Here is a 12,481-nt window from a genome sequence, read left to right on the forward strand (position 1 = left end):
GTGACTCCCCCTGTACCGTAATACCGGGAACAAGCACGCACATTACCGTAATACCACATCTATATGTAAATGTAAACACTCAAACAATATTGACTTGTGATATTTTCTTTATTTTCAAACAGATTAGTAGAGTAAACAATATGTGTATTTAACAGTTTGCTATGTTAAAAAATTTTTTTAAATAAAAATTACTCATCAAATAAATTAGCTGTGCAAAGGGATGAAGCCAATCTTTCAAATTCGGTCACCGTCGTCTGAAAATGACAAAAACAAACATAAGAAAATCAACCATCAGGATAGAAATCTTTACTTTTTAACCTAAAAGGGGGAAAGGCTCCTTGTATATTCAATAGATTTTTTTATTCCTTTTTCTAATTTCATAAAAACCATTGCTTAGTTTTGATAGCCTCAAATGTCTCGTTTGAACAAGTTTCACTTGCCTTGTAAACGTGAATGGTAATAACTCGAGGAGAAAAATAAATAAATTTAATCCTAAAGGTGATAGATAAATAAATATTACTAAGACACTGTGGTTTACACCCTCAGGGTCATCAAAGTTATTATAACTACAACAAACTCCCTTCCCTGTGTCCTGTAAATCTTTTACGTCTCATGCAGCTTGCCTTATGTCTTATTTCTCACCTTCCACTCATCCACAGCTGTAGAAATGTGTTGCTCTGTCTGAGCAATGCGCTCTCTCCCCGCCTGAACCTTCTCTGCCAGCGCGGCGTTCTCTGCTTGAATCCGTTTCAGCTCCAGCTTCATGTAGGCCCTTTGCTTCTGATAGTACGGCATCACAACGCTGCAGAAGTCCTGCTCCGGATCTCCACTGGGCCGCCTTAGACAAAAGTTGAAACAAAAGACACCAAAGAGCTTTAGATTCCAGTTTGGCGGATTCAAATCAATAAAGATTTTACTTCCGAAGAGTTTATTCATACTTTTAAGCAATATTTTACATGTTTTTTTAAATTATGTTACTTATAACTAATAAAACATGTATGGAAGTTTATTTATACTTAGATATGTCTTTAACAATTTAGTTAATTTTTTAATCACCTTATATTCTTCATTTGTATTAAGTATTTCAATTATATCAGTGTTTTTAATTAAAAAATGTTTCTTAATTAAAAACAATTTTAATTAAAAATATTTATGTATTTATGTGTACTTTTATTTTAGCATCTATGTCAGTTTGACAAGATGTTTCTCAGCTCTTGACAAACAACAGCCAAGCAAATTAAATCAAAAGTATACGTTTATAACTGCTTTTAAAGCAAACATCATTCTGGATACTCCCTTTTTTTTGCTCTTGTGCAAACGAATGATGATAATTAAATATGAAAACATCAGGAGATGAGGTTAGAATGGAAAAGGAAGCATATTTAGATGGATAAATAAGTAACAAACCCTCTCTTGTAGTTTCTATAAACCTGAGATGAACAGAGGGTTGTGAAAAGTGCAGACTTTCTGCTGATGTATACCGACCATGCAGGCTCTGGACTATCCTTGACCTCGTCTTCCAGCTTGTCCAGCTCATTAAATTTGGACTCCAATCTTCCTTCCTCCATTAGTTTTATGATGTCCTCCTTAATGTGAAGAGAGACGTAACACGTGAGAATTAATCACACAAAGGCCATAAACATACTAAGCATATACTCGCAAAGGGACTGATACCAAAGCTCTTGGACTCTTATACAAACTTTTGATTCTTCATCTTTTTAGTTTTTTAATTAGTCTTTTGAATGCTATAATGAGGGAAAACAAACACTCTAATCGTTGTTCGTTACTTGTTTGTTTGTCTTTCATGTGTATTCAAAAAAGAAATCTCACCACAGTAACAAACACGTGGTGACAATAAAGAATCTTTGACACATTTGAACACTTAGCTTCTCTTGCTGACATTTTTGGGAAGTCTTATGAGCAAGTGCAGGTGAATGGCAACATTTTGTGAAATTAACATTTGAGCGCCTGGTTAGACCCGAGGACTCAGATAATCCAAGAAAATTCCTGTTGCTCAAAGTTCCTTTCTACCCAGAAACCTTTAGGATATTCAATATTCTCTGGGGCAAGGAATATTTAAATAAAAAAGGCTTTGTTTTGCAAGGAAACCAACAAACAATGACAGACCTTGTTGGTTTATGAAGCTCGAGTTTATTAGTCTCTGGCACGGCTTCTTCTTCAGTCCTCTTTTAAAAGGCAACACCAAATTAACCCAAGAGGGCCACAGTTTATTCTCAATCATGGCGCAATTTATTTAACACACACTATTTATTCAGCCCCTAAAATTCAATTTGAGAATTTCAAGAATTTGAGTTTCAGCTGGTAACACTGAGAGAAGCAGTAGGAGGAGGAGACAGGAGAAAGGCACAACCCCACCACCACCCTGGACAGAGGAGCTGCTATCCACAATGGGTGAATAATTCTGTTTTACAATAAATATACTGAGGTACACAGCCTGAAAAAAAAAAAAAAAAAAAAAGAGAAAAAGTAAGGCTGAACTACATTGTCGTGCTGTTGTGTGTATCAGCTAATAAATAGGGCGCTGAACTTTACATTCGTTGCACATTCGAGCAGCAAAACAAGAACAATATATATCGCGATAGACACCTGATCAACATCAATAGAAAATACGTCCGATTAAATTATGTATAATTTCACTGAACTCCGATCCAGAACTGCAAGGCATTCTGGGGGATGTAGGCAAAAGAATGGATTTAGCCTCACAACCCCTCACAGCCGAGCTAAGCGAAGGTTGGTGGTCGGTTTACAATTTAAATTCTGCGTTTTCTTCCACTGGTCCTTATTTCAAATAAGTAAAAAATAAATCAATAAATTAATAATTGTGTGTTAAAGGCTTGCACAGTGATGCATTTTTCAGCCGTATGGTTAAACCCTATTCCCACCTGTATAGATTTCTTCAGCATCTCCGTGAACTGATGATGAATTTCCTCCATCCGCTCAACGTCGTTCTTGTACAGCGGACGAAACATGCTGGCAAACACCTTAAAACTGCAGGAGAGAGACACACACGTCAGACCCGTCCTGTTGCTTTGTTTACATCAGATTTGTAATACTTTGTTAAATCTCTGGGTTACGTGGGAAAAAAAGACATATGTTGGAGTAATTCGCTTTAAACAATAACAGGACCGCGGTAAAAAAAGACGATGTTTCTGTAATGTTCTAGACAAAAGGGAAGAAGAGACAAGAAGGAAGGATATGAAGGAAGGAGGAAAGGACACAAGGAAGGATGGATGAAAGGAAAGGAGACAGGTCACAAGGAATGAACAAACGACAGAAAGAAGGGAAGTCAGACATAAGGAAGGAAAGACACAAGAACGAAGCCAAGTAAAGGCACACAGAAGAAAAGAAGGAAACAATAAATGATATGAGGGAGGAAGGAAACAAGAAAGGAAAGGATGTATGATATAAGGAAGAAAATATCGAAGGAGCTGAGGAAGAAAATTTTGACAGACAAGGAAGGAAAGCGAGGAGAGGTGACAGAAGGGAAGTGGATAAAGTGGGAATTACACCCTCCTTACTATATAGAGCTGGAAGACCTACAGTTAAATTAACAAACTTCTCCAGAACGATTTAAAAAAAAAATCTACCACATAAAATCTTTGTTTCTTCTTCTTTCTGGACTTGATAAAACGTAAGCGAGTTCAGAGGATATAAGTAGTTTGCTTCTCAGTGGATGACTTAACTGTAGCACATGGTCTTACCGACCAAAACTCTTGTTCTCTTTGCGCTAACATTACCTGGCATGCTCTATGAACTTGCTCATGCTCTTCTGAATCACTTTATCGAACAGCTTGAGCCGGTTGAACCGAACGGTCGCCTCCTCCGCCGCTTTGCCGTCAGGCTCTGCCTTGGACACCTCCGAGGAAGCGTCTTCTCCAGCTGCTGTCGCACCAGTCTGTTTCCCGGTGGAGACATTTTCGTTTTGCTTCACATCTTCATTTTCTCCTGAAGCGCTGGGTTCCTCCATCGTCGCCTTTGCTTTGTTTACGTTTTTTTCTTTTTTTTTGGAAATACCCGCCAATTCTACGGCAAGCCGCTGTGCCCAAAAAGAACGTACAAAGAGCAGTAGTATTCAGAACAGCGTTATTATTCTTTCTGTAAATATTAAATATTAATATTGTTAATCATGACTGCCATTCCTTGTGTCTTACAAGCATCTTTAGCTTAGAGTGAAAATTAGTCCATAGGTCGACAGGCGTTTTTTTGTTTTTTTTCAGCTGTGCGTTTCGTGTGCGACTGATGTTGCGTTCCATGTGCCTCGGAAATAGAAAATAGCAGCTGGTAATGGGGTAAACCCACTGAGCTATATTATACACTGGAGTGCTGATTTTGCCGAAAAACTGAAGTCACTGGCATCTTACTACTCCTTACTCTCACAGAATCCCATAGGATTTGGTTGCAACAACAACAAGCAGTTTTCTGGCTGTGTGAAAATGTTTCATAGGTAATTCAACAGTTAGTGGATGTACTAACACTATCAACTACTAGGGAAATTAGGTGCTGAAATATTTTACATGTTATTCATATTAAATATATATATATATATATATATATATATATATATATATATATATATATATATATATATATATATATATATATATATATATATATGTGAATATAAGTATGTTTATATGTATATATGTATACATATATGTACATATATGTTTTTGTGTATTGTTATTTATATATTTATAAGTGTTATATATATATATTATATATTTTATAATATATTATCTTCTAATATTTCTATTAAATAATAAATGCTAATATTTCAGCACATGACTTCTCAGTCTAGAGAACATAAATAAAAGTATATGGCATTGACATTTTCAAAGTTTTAAGCCCTTGCTGAACAGGACAAAACCTCGTTATCGAGCTGTAGCGCACATATTCCTAGTTACTGGGGAAATAGGGAGTACCAATATGGCGGCTGTGGCTTCAAACGGACTCTGTTTTAACACGGGCGATTAGCACTCCAATGTATTATATAGCTCAGTGGGTAAACCCGAGTAAAAAGCGCTCCAGGTAATACAGTCGGAGAAGTCGCGATTAAATAGGGGGTTAGGATTCAAATATGGTGTCGTCTAGTTCGTAGTACCTGTTATTATAAACCTTATTTAAAGCTATACTTCCCACATGCAACCACTACATTTAATTTGTTCGGTTCAGAGTAACAGCTGCCACATAACATTGTTTTAGACACACTCTTACAGCTGTGTCCTTTAACTATTATTATTTTTTGTCACAGCTTACTGTTGTTAATGTGAGGAGCTGCGATATTGGATCTGACAAGCGACCTTAAAAATTGACCTACTAAGAAGAGAAAAAAAAAAGAAAGACAGAGAGAACATAAAGTAAAACGTTGAAGTAACAACAAATAAAGCAAAAGTGGAGAAAACAGTAGGAGAACTCAGCAGAGCGAGAGAAATAGATGTCCTGCAGCAGCGTAAGCCTATAGCAGCATAACTACAGAGATAGCCCAACCTCAGCCACACTTAGTTTGTTGTCAAAAAAGAAAATTTTAAGCCTAGTCTTAACAGTAGACAGGATGTCTGCCTCACAAACTAAACCTGGGAGTTGGTTCTACAGGAGAGGAGCCTGATAGCTAAAAGATCTGCCTCCCATTCTGGTTTTAGAGACTCTAGGAACCACCAGCAGACCTGCAGTCTGAGAGCGAAGTGCTCTGTTAGGAACATACGGGGTAATCAGAGCTCTGATATATGATGGAGCTTGATTATTAAGGGCTTTATATATGAGAAGGAGAACTTTTAATTATATATATATATATATATATATATATATATATATTTTTTTTTTTTTTTTTTTTCCCCAGTGTCCTGTCTAGCAATATGGCAATAGGAATTGATGTCTTAATGCCAGATAGAGCTCGACAGATTTTGCTTTTACAAGTGGAGCGAACAGCTTTCGCCATAGTGCTCCACTTGATTTATGCTTGTAAATAGCTTTATTATGATTCCTGCAAGGAGAATTTCAAATTATATGGACATGACAATGGGAGAGTAAAGGAAGAACAAAAAGTGAAAGAGAAAGAAAAGAAAAAAAAGAGTAGAGGTGAAAGAAAGAGGAGATAAAAGGGAGAGAATGATAAAACCTTCTCCGTCTGCTCCGTCACCTGGAAAGAGAGATGCAAAAAGAACAGCACAACCAACAGACATAAAGCAACAGATACAATCGAATAACAGCTAGATGCCATTGCTAAATCATATATATTATTATGTAAGCTGACATGTGTAATGTGATACTTGAAAAAAGAAAGTGAGAGAACATAAATAAATAAATAAATTATAAGATTACTGTATATAAGTGAACACTTAATACCTGGGACCCAGCACATGTGGGAGATGTGAGAGTACACTAGTTTAGGTGAAAATTATCCCCAAAGGAAGGAGCAGAGACGACCCCGAGGAAATCCCCCAGCCACCGGCATTGCGGTGGCTGGGGGATTTAATTATATTCAAGATTCACAAGGGAGCCAATGACGGGAAACTAAAATAGGAGAAATATGGTCTCTATTTTTAATTTTCATTAGAAATTTTGCTGCACAATTTTAGAACAGTTAAAGGATTTAAAATGTATTTTGTGGACTTCCTGATAGTAAAGAATTTGAAATAGTCCAGCATTGAAGAAACAAATGTATGGAGTTGTTTTTCAGCATCACTCCAGGACAGAATATTTCTGATTTCGGCAATATTCGGGTGGTGAATAAAGGAAACTCTGGAAACCAGTTTACTATGGGATTTAAATGACCCAGTCAAAAATGACACCAAGGTTCTTTAGTTTATTATCAGAGGCCAATGTAATACCATCCAGATTACATGATTGATTAAGAGTTTTTTTTTTTTTTTTCAAAGACTCTGGTCCAAAGGGGACAACTTATGTCTTGTCATAAGCAGAATTCACAAAATTCAAACACAAACAATTTACAAATGTATGTTTTACGCTCTTTAACAAAGACAAATATATGGTATAAATGCATAAATGAACACATGTTATATTTTAACAGATGGAAACAAGTCTGAGAGTTAATTTCTCTCTCTCTCTTTACTGAGGACTTCTTGACTTCTATTGACTTTGTTCACTCTTCTATGGCCTTACCCTAACCATATCACTACAAACCTAACCTTAAGTGTAATTTACACCTTAGTCTTAAACCTAACCCCTAGCCCCAAAAAAAGGTACTCTCTCTACATCAAAGCTGCAAGTACAAGTGGACACACACAAAATCCTGAACCATCTGTACATAACAATATTATCATGCTTGCTCTGAATGCACACATACGTGCACACAGTGTTTTTAAAGGCCTTGAAAAGTGCTGTTTAAAATTTCCAGGTCATTCTAGTGTCTTCCATTATCCTGCTTGCAGCCAGAGCTGGAGTTAAGTCCCTTGAAAATTTCGTTTTTTGCTCAGCTTCTTTTTAAGCAGTGCGCCGGTTATTATTGCAACCTTAAGCTGCATAAAAAGTGTATACACAGTGGCTCCTGCATTCAGTCCCATTGGCTCCTGCTAGCCTGGAGTAGGACACCACGGACACCTATCCAATGTGGCGGCGACGCAAGGACGCGCTCCAGCATGTGCGTGGTGGACGCACATGCGGGTATATGGGGTATAATAACGTTGTACGCGCATGCGCACTCTAGACCCAAGCGTTTCAGCTGTCATTTCACTTCACCCCTGCGGTCCGTCTCTACTAGCAACAATGGGGTTAGTCACTGGACTGTTCGCCTTCCTGTACCATCTGCCGCAGATCTACAAATGGCTGCTGAAGCCCTACTACGTGGTGTCGTTCCTCATGACCGTCGCCTTCCTGGTGGTCCGCAAGGCTCCCGGACTGTGCGAGCACCTGGCGTCCGACCGGGAGGACGGCAACTCCTGCGACTTCGACTGGGTGAGCACGCTGGGAGAGGGGGCGCCCGGTGCGGCGCTGCTGCACGCTGTTTAACGTGGTGCAGGCAGCCTGGCAGCTTTCAGAGGAGAGGATCACTCATCTGAAAGCTTGTTTCTATAAGATTTTTTTCCTATAATAATTATTATTGTTTTGTTTTATCAGCGAGAAGTGGAGATACTCATGTTTCTGAGTGCAATAGTGATGATGAAGAATAGAAGAGCCAGTAAGTAAAACTCGCTTTACTTTTAGTCCTAAAATGTTCCACATTTAAGTGATTATCACATGGACGCATGTTTTGGAATCTCTGACCTGGGACCAGGCCACATCCAGGAAGTAATTCCCTGAAATCCTGCCTTTTTATTGTGTAAACATCCCAGGTGCGGAGTAGTCCCACCCTCATTTGACCTTGCTCGGCATGCTTTGGTCAATGATTCTTCTCTCTCTCTCTCTCTCGCAGTAACTCTGGAGCAGCACATAGGCAACCTGTTCATGTTCAGCAAAGTGGCCAACGCGATCCTCTTCTTCAGGCTGGACATTCGGCTTGGCATCCTCTACCTTGCCCTGTGTGTAGGTCAGTCATTTATGGGTGGAGGGTTTAGTAGATCTGCCACCTTCCCTCCTCATAGATCTGCGTTATAAGGAATGAACACGAGAAAACGATGATCCCATTAAGAAAATGGAGAATTAACGTGCTTCTTCAAAGATTTAACATCTGTTATTAAGGCTAACAAATTATCTTTCACCTTCACGAAGTATGGAGAACTAATACAAGTGGGTTTTATACACAAAGTAAAACACATTTAACCGCCCAAACTCCCAGCCACATCCACACTGTGACAAATTTCTCCATGGAAGAGAGAAATTATGAATAAATGAATTAAAACTTTTAAAAAAGGCAACCTGGCCTCCAACATTTGACCACTTTTTAGTACGGTAGAGGATCTGTGATGCTGTATTCTAAGGCTTTTTACACATATTTACCAGAGGGAGCAATAGGCGCATTAACGTCTCAGTTTGAAAAACTAACATGTTTAAATGTTTTGTCAATTCCTGGTTTTCATGTAACTCCCCATCCTTAACAAATGTCAACTTGGCCTGTTCTTCTTGTGAAATTACTTTAATTATCCTGAGTTTTATATAAAACATCTAATTCACTAAGATATGTCTGCCTTTCAAACCCTTCATTTGGCAAAAAATAAAATAAAGCTGAGTAACGCATCCAAAAACACATGCATATGTAGCCTAGATAGAATATAAGTTTCAGGAAGTGTACTTTCATTAGTATTTTACATGGAAAAAAAATGTTTTCCTTACATTTTGTTCTTTGTTTCCAGCGTTTGTCATGACGTGTAAGCCTCCTCTCTACATGGGCCCAGAGTACATAAAGTACTTCAGTGACAAAACCATAGATGTGAGTATTCTCTTATTGCTTTTTAAATCTAAGGAATCACATTTATGTACGCCGACACACCAGGGCTGTGTGAATTTAAATTAATAACTCAAACAGGGAAGATGATGAATTTTTGTCACCACTCAAGAATATTTGACATCCATCTTTCTGTGGTGATAATGTAATTTATATATTGTGTAAAGAATATACAGTGATTGTCTTTGTCTTTATATAGCGGAGTAACTGTTTATTAATTGAAAGTAATATATAATAAACTGGTGTGAGAGTAAAGGGTGAATGAGGCTGCCTGGTGGTCTTTGTGTCCTCAGGAGGAGCTGCAGAGGGACAGTCGGGTCACCTGGATAGTCGAGTTCTACGCTAACTGGTCCTCTGACTGCCAGTCCTTCGCTCCCATCTTTGCCAACCTTTCCCTTAAGTGAGAACTTAATTTACTCTTGTTAGTAGTTTGTAAGTCGCCCTAGAATTGTTTACATGTCTTTTTGAATGCAACTCCAAACATCAGGAAGATAAATTGCTGAGTATTCTGAATAAAACAGCAGGTAGATTTGCCCTCGTGAATGCTTCATTTTATGAAACCAAGACACTTTTTTTCCCACTTCATGCTGTTGCACCATAATAATTGTTTGATAGAAAACGTGCACTTGTGATGATGAATCGTGTAGATTTAAAAAGTCCCACACCATTATACCCCCCATATTTCAGAGAAGGAAATTTTGTGTGTTTCTTTCTTCCCCTGCACCATTTCTTCTCATTTCCAAGCAAACGCTTCATTTTGGTCTGATCCTTCCACAAAACATTTCACCGGCAGCTTTTGAGGTCTGTCCGATCTTCATCTAACCGCAAATCATCTCACGCCCCGTTCAACACTTTTGAGTTTAAATCCTTTTAAATGTGTTGTGACCTTATTCAGTCCGTTTAGCCTCCTTTCAGACGATCGAACACCTGCTCTATAAAGTAACTCCTGTTAAAGTAGACGCACACAGCCATTTTTCATTCATAGATTTGTGGCATTTACTTTTTTTTTTTTTTTTTTTTAATCTTATCAATTATAGAATGAGTCTTTATTTTATTATTACAGATACAACTGCGCTGGACTCCGGTTTGGGAAGGTGGACATTGGTCGGTATGGAGAGGTTTCTCAGAGGTGATCTTATTTTCTTGGTCTTCACTCTGATTTTTTTAATTGCTACCATAATGCAACAATGTTATTTATTCAGATATTTGTTCCCTTTCTTAAAAAAAAAAAAAAAAAATAGGTACAAGGTAAGCACATCTCCTCTGTCTAAGCAGCTGCCATCGCTGCTGCTCTTTCAAGGAGGACGGGAAGTTATGAGACGTCCAATGGTGGACAACAAAGGAAGAGCCGTGTCTTGGACCTTTAATGAGGTCTGTCTCTTTTCTTTAAAAAAACAAACAAACGCATTTAACGAATACTGCTTACCTGTCACTGGCTAACACAAAGCAACAAGGTTAACTAGAACACCGCTCTTCATCCCCTCTCCCTCCCCAGGAGAACATCATTCGAGAGTTCAACCTGAACGAGGTTTTCCAAAAATCCAAGAAGCTGAACAAAAAGCAGAACAGTTCTCCGACAGAAGAGGGCAGCGACGAGCTTCAGCAGGAATGCCAGGAGGTGGAAGAGCCCACAGAGAGCAAGAAAGACCAATAAGGAGATAAAGCAAGCAGTTCAGTTCAGTTCCTCCATCTTTCTTGTGTCACATTTTTTTTTTTGGCTAAAATTCTGAAAAGTATGGACGGGAGGAAAACTGGGACTGGGACAGTGCAGGGAGAATCAAAGCCCAGGAAGTTGGAGCATGCATCAAGCAGAAGTATAGGGACATTAAGTTATTTAAGTACAAATACGTTGTTAGGATTAATTCTTTTTACAAAATGACTGATCATACTTTTATAGCTGCTTGTGAATGTTTGTCAAACTGCCCGTTTACTTTTACGTCATATCACAGAGCCAAAGTAAAAAAACCTGTGTGTTCAAAAACAAGACTCAACACGTCCGTTTGTTTTTTTGTTTTTTTTTTTAAAACAGTTTGACCTTTTTATTCAGCGAAGACATCCTCTTAAAAATTCTTTATAAGGCCATTTTGGAAATGTATCTCATATATTCATCTACAGATATTTGTGAAACTCGTTCCGTCCGCCACAAACCCACGATAGCAATATTTAATCTCACGAAGAAGTTTACACGCACATATTTTTCCCCCACGGATGATTCGGCGGCCGCGGTCCTGGGCCGGCGCAGGGAGAAGTCGGTTTCTTGCCACCCACACGTGAACGTTGGTGCGAAAACTTGACAACCACACAGGAAGTGCACGCAAGTGAAGCAGTCGGCGTGACCAGGAAACAAACTGAAAGGAAAAAATAAATCACATGCACGCTAAAAGATGAAGCCTGGTGGGGTTGGAAACTCGCAACACGGTTGTTTGGATCGGTCTCCCTCCTAAAGATGTGCCACATTCGTAACAGCTTTGACATTCTACTGCAAACACTGCTATGGGCCTTTAACAGAAAAACAAAAAAATAAAAGAATAAATTAAAAAACGCTACAATGTCCAGACCTGAACAACAAACATATCTCCCTTCGTCTAAGAAATTGGTTTTCTGAACCTGGAAGAGGGCACACGATAAAAAGTACAAATAAATGAGCCGATTAAAGAGAGCTAAGCTTTACTTTTCAATAGGAAACGACTGAAAACCAAGTGGAGTCACCGTTAGGCATGGGCGGGTCAGTGGCAAGAAGGTATGCCAAAGTTTTACAGCATCAAAAACGGACAATATATCCATCACGGTTTAAAGAGTAACACAGTTCCCCCTATCAACCATCCTGCTGCTGGGCACTGCTGGTCGGCTGGCTGAAAGAAGCCTGCGCTGTTTTCCCTGGCTCCCAGGAAAGATTCACTTTACTGTTTGGAGATATTTTTGCATTTATAAACATCAAGTGTGCTTTTAAGGAAACCAAAAACCTAGAGTTGGCAAAGCTAACGCATCATTAAAGCAGCCGACTGCAGGCTAGCTACCCGAGCAGATGGCTTGAATAATTTAAAGACTATCAGCTTGTTCAGTCTTACTCCAAGAGAACAAAGGCATCGTTTGAGAGTTTGACCTGAAGTTTTCAGGCATGCA

The 12,481-nt window shown here is 38.6% G+C and overlaps 2 protein-coding genes across 2 annotated transcripts; one reads left to right on the top strand and one right to left on the bottom strand.

Moving 5' to 3' along the window:
• Positions 1–154: 154 nt before the first annotated feature.
• LOC118556232 (polyamine-modulated factor 1-like) lies at positions 155–4,196 on the bottom strand. The gene is made up of 5 exons (XM_036127162.1): positions 3,759–4,196; positions 2,904–3,009; positions 1,486–1,586; positions 643–838; positions 155–254 (listed from the first exon to the last, which is right to left on the bottom strand). The coding sequence occupies exons 1-5, from the start codon at positions 3,986–3,988 to the stop codon at positions 189–191; spliced, it is 699 nt and encodes a 232-aa protein (XP_035983055.1). The 5' UTR covers positions 3,989–4,196; the 3' UTR covers positions 155–188.
• Positions 4,197–7,671: 3,475 nt separating this feature from the next.
• On the top strand, positions 7,672–11,871 carry tmx2a (thioredoxin-related transmembrane protein 2a). The gene is made up of 8 exons (XM_012871959.3): positions 7,672–7,932; positions 8,095–8,155; positions 8,390–8,503; positions 9,267–9,343; positions 9,652–9,758; positions 10,422–10,487; positions 10,600–10,729; positions 10,854–11,871. The coding sequence occupies exons 1-8, from the start codon at positions 7,672–7,674 to the stop codon at positions 11,010–11,012; spliced, it is 975 nt and encodes a 324-aa protein (XP_012727413.3). The 3' UTR covers positions 11,013–11,871.
• Positions 11,872–12,481: the final 610 nt, after the last annotated feature.

Source organism: Fundulus heteroclitus, chromosome 23 (assembly GCF_011125445.2).
Source record: "Fundulus heteroclitus isolate FHET01 chromosome 23, MU-UCD_Fhet_4.1, whole genome shotgun sequence".
Classification (NCBI taxonomy): domain Eukaryota; kingdom Metazoa; phylum Chordata; class Actinopteri; order Cyprinodontiformes; family Fundulidae; genus Fundulus; species Fundulus heteroclitus.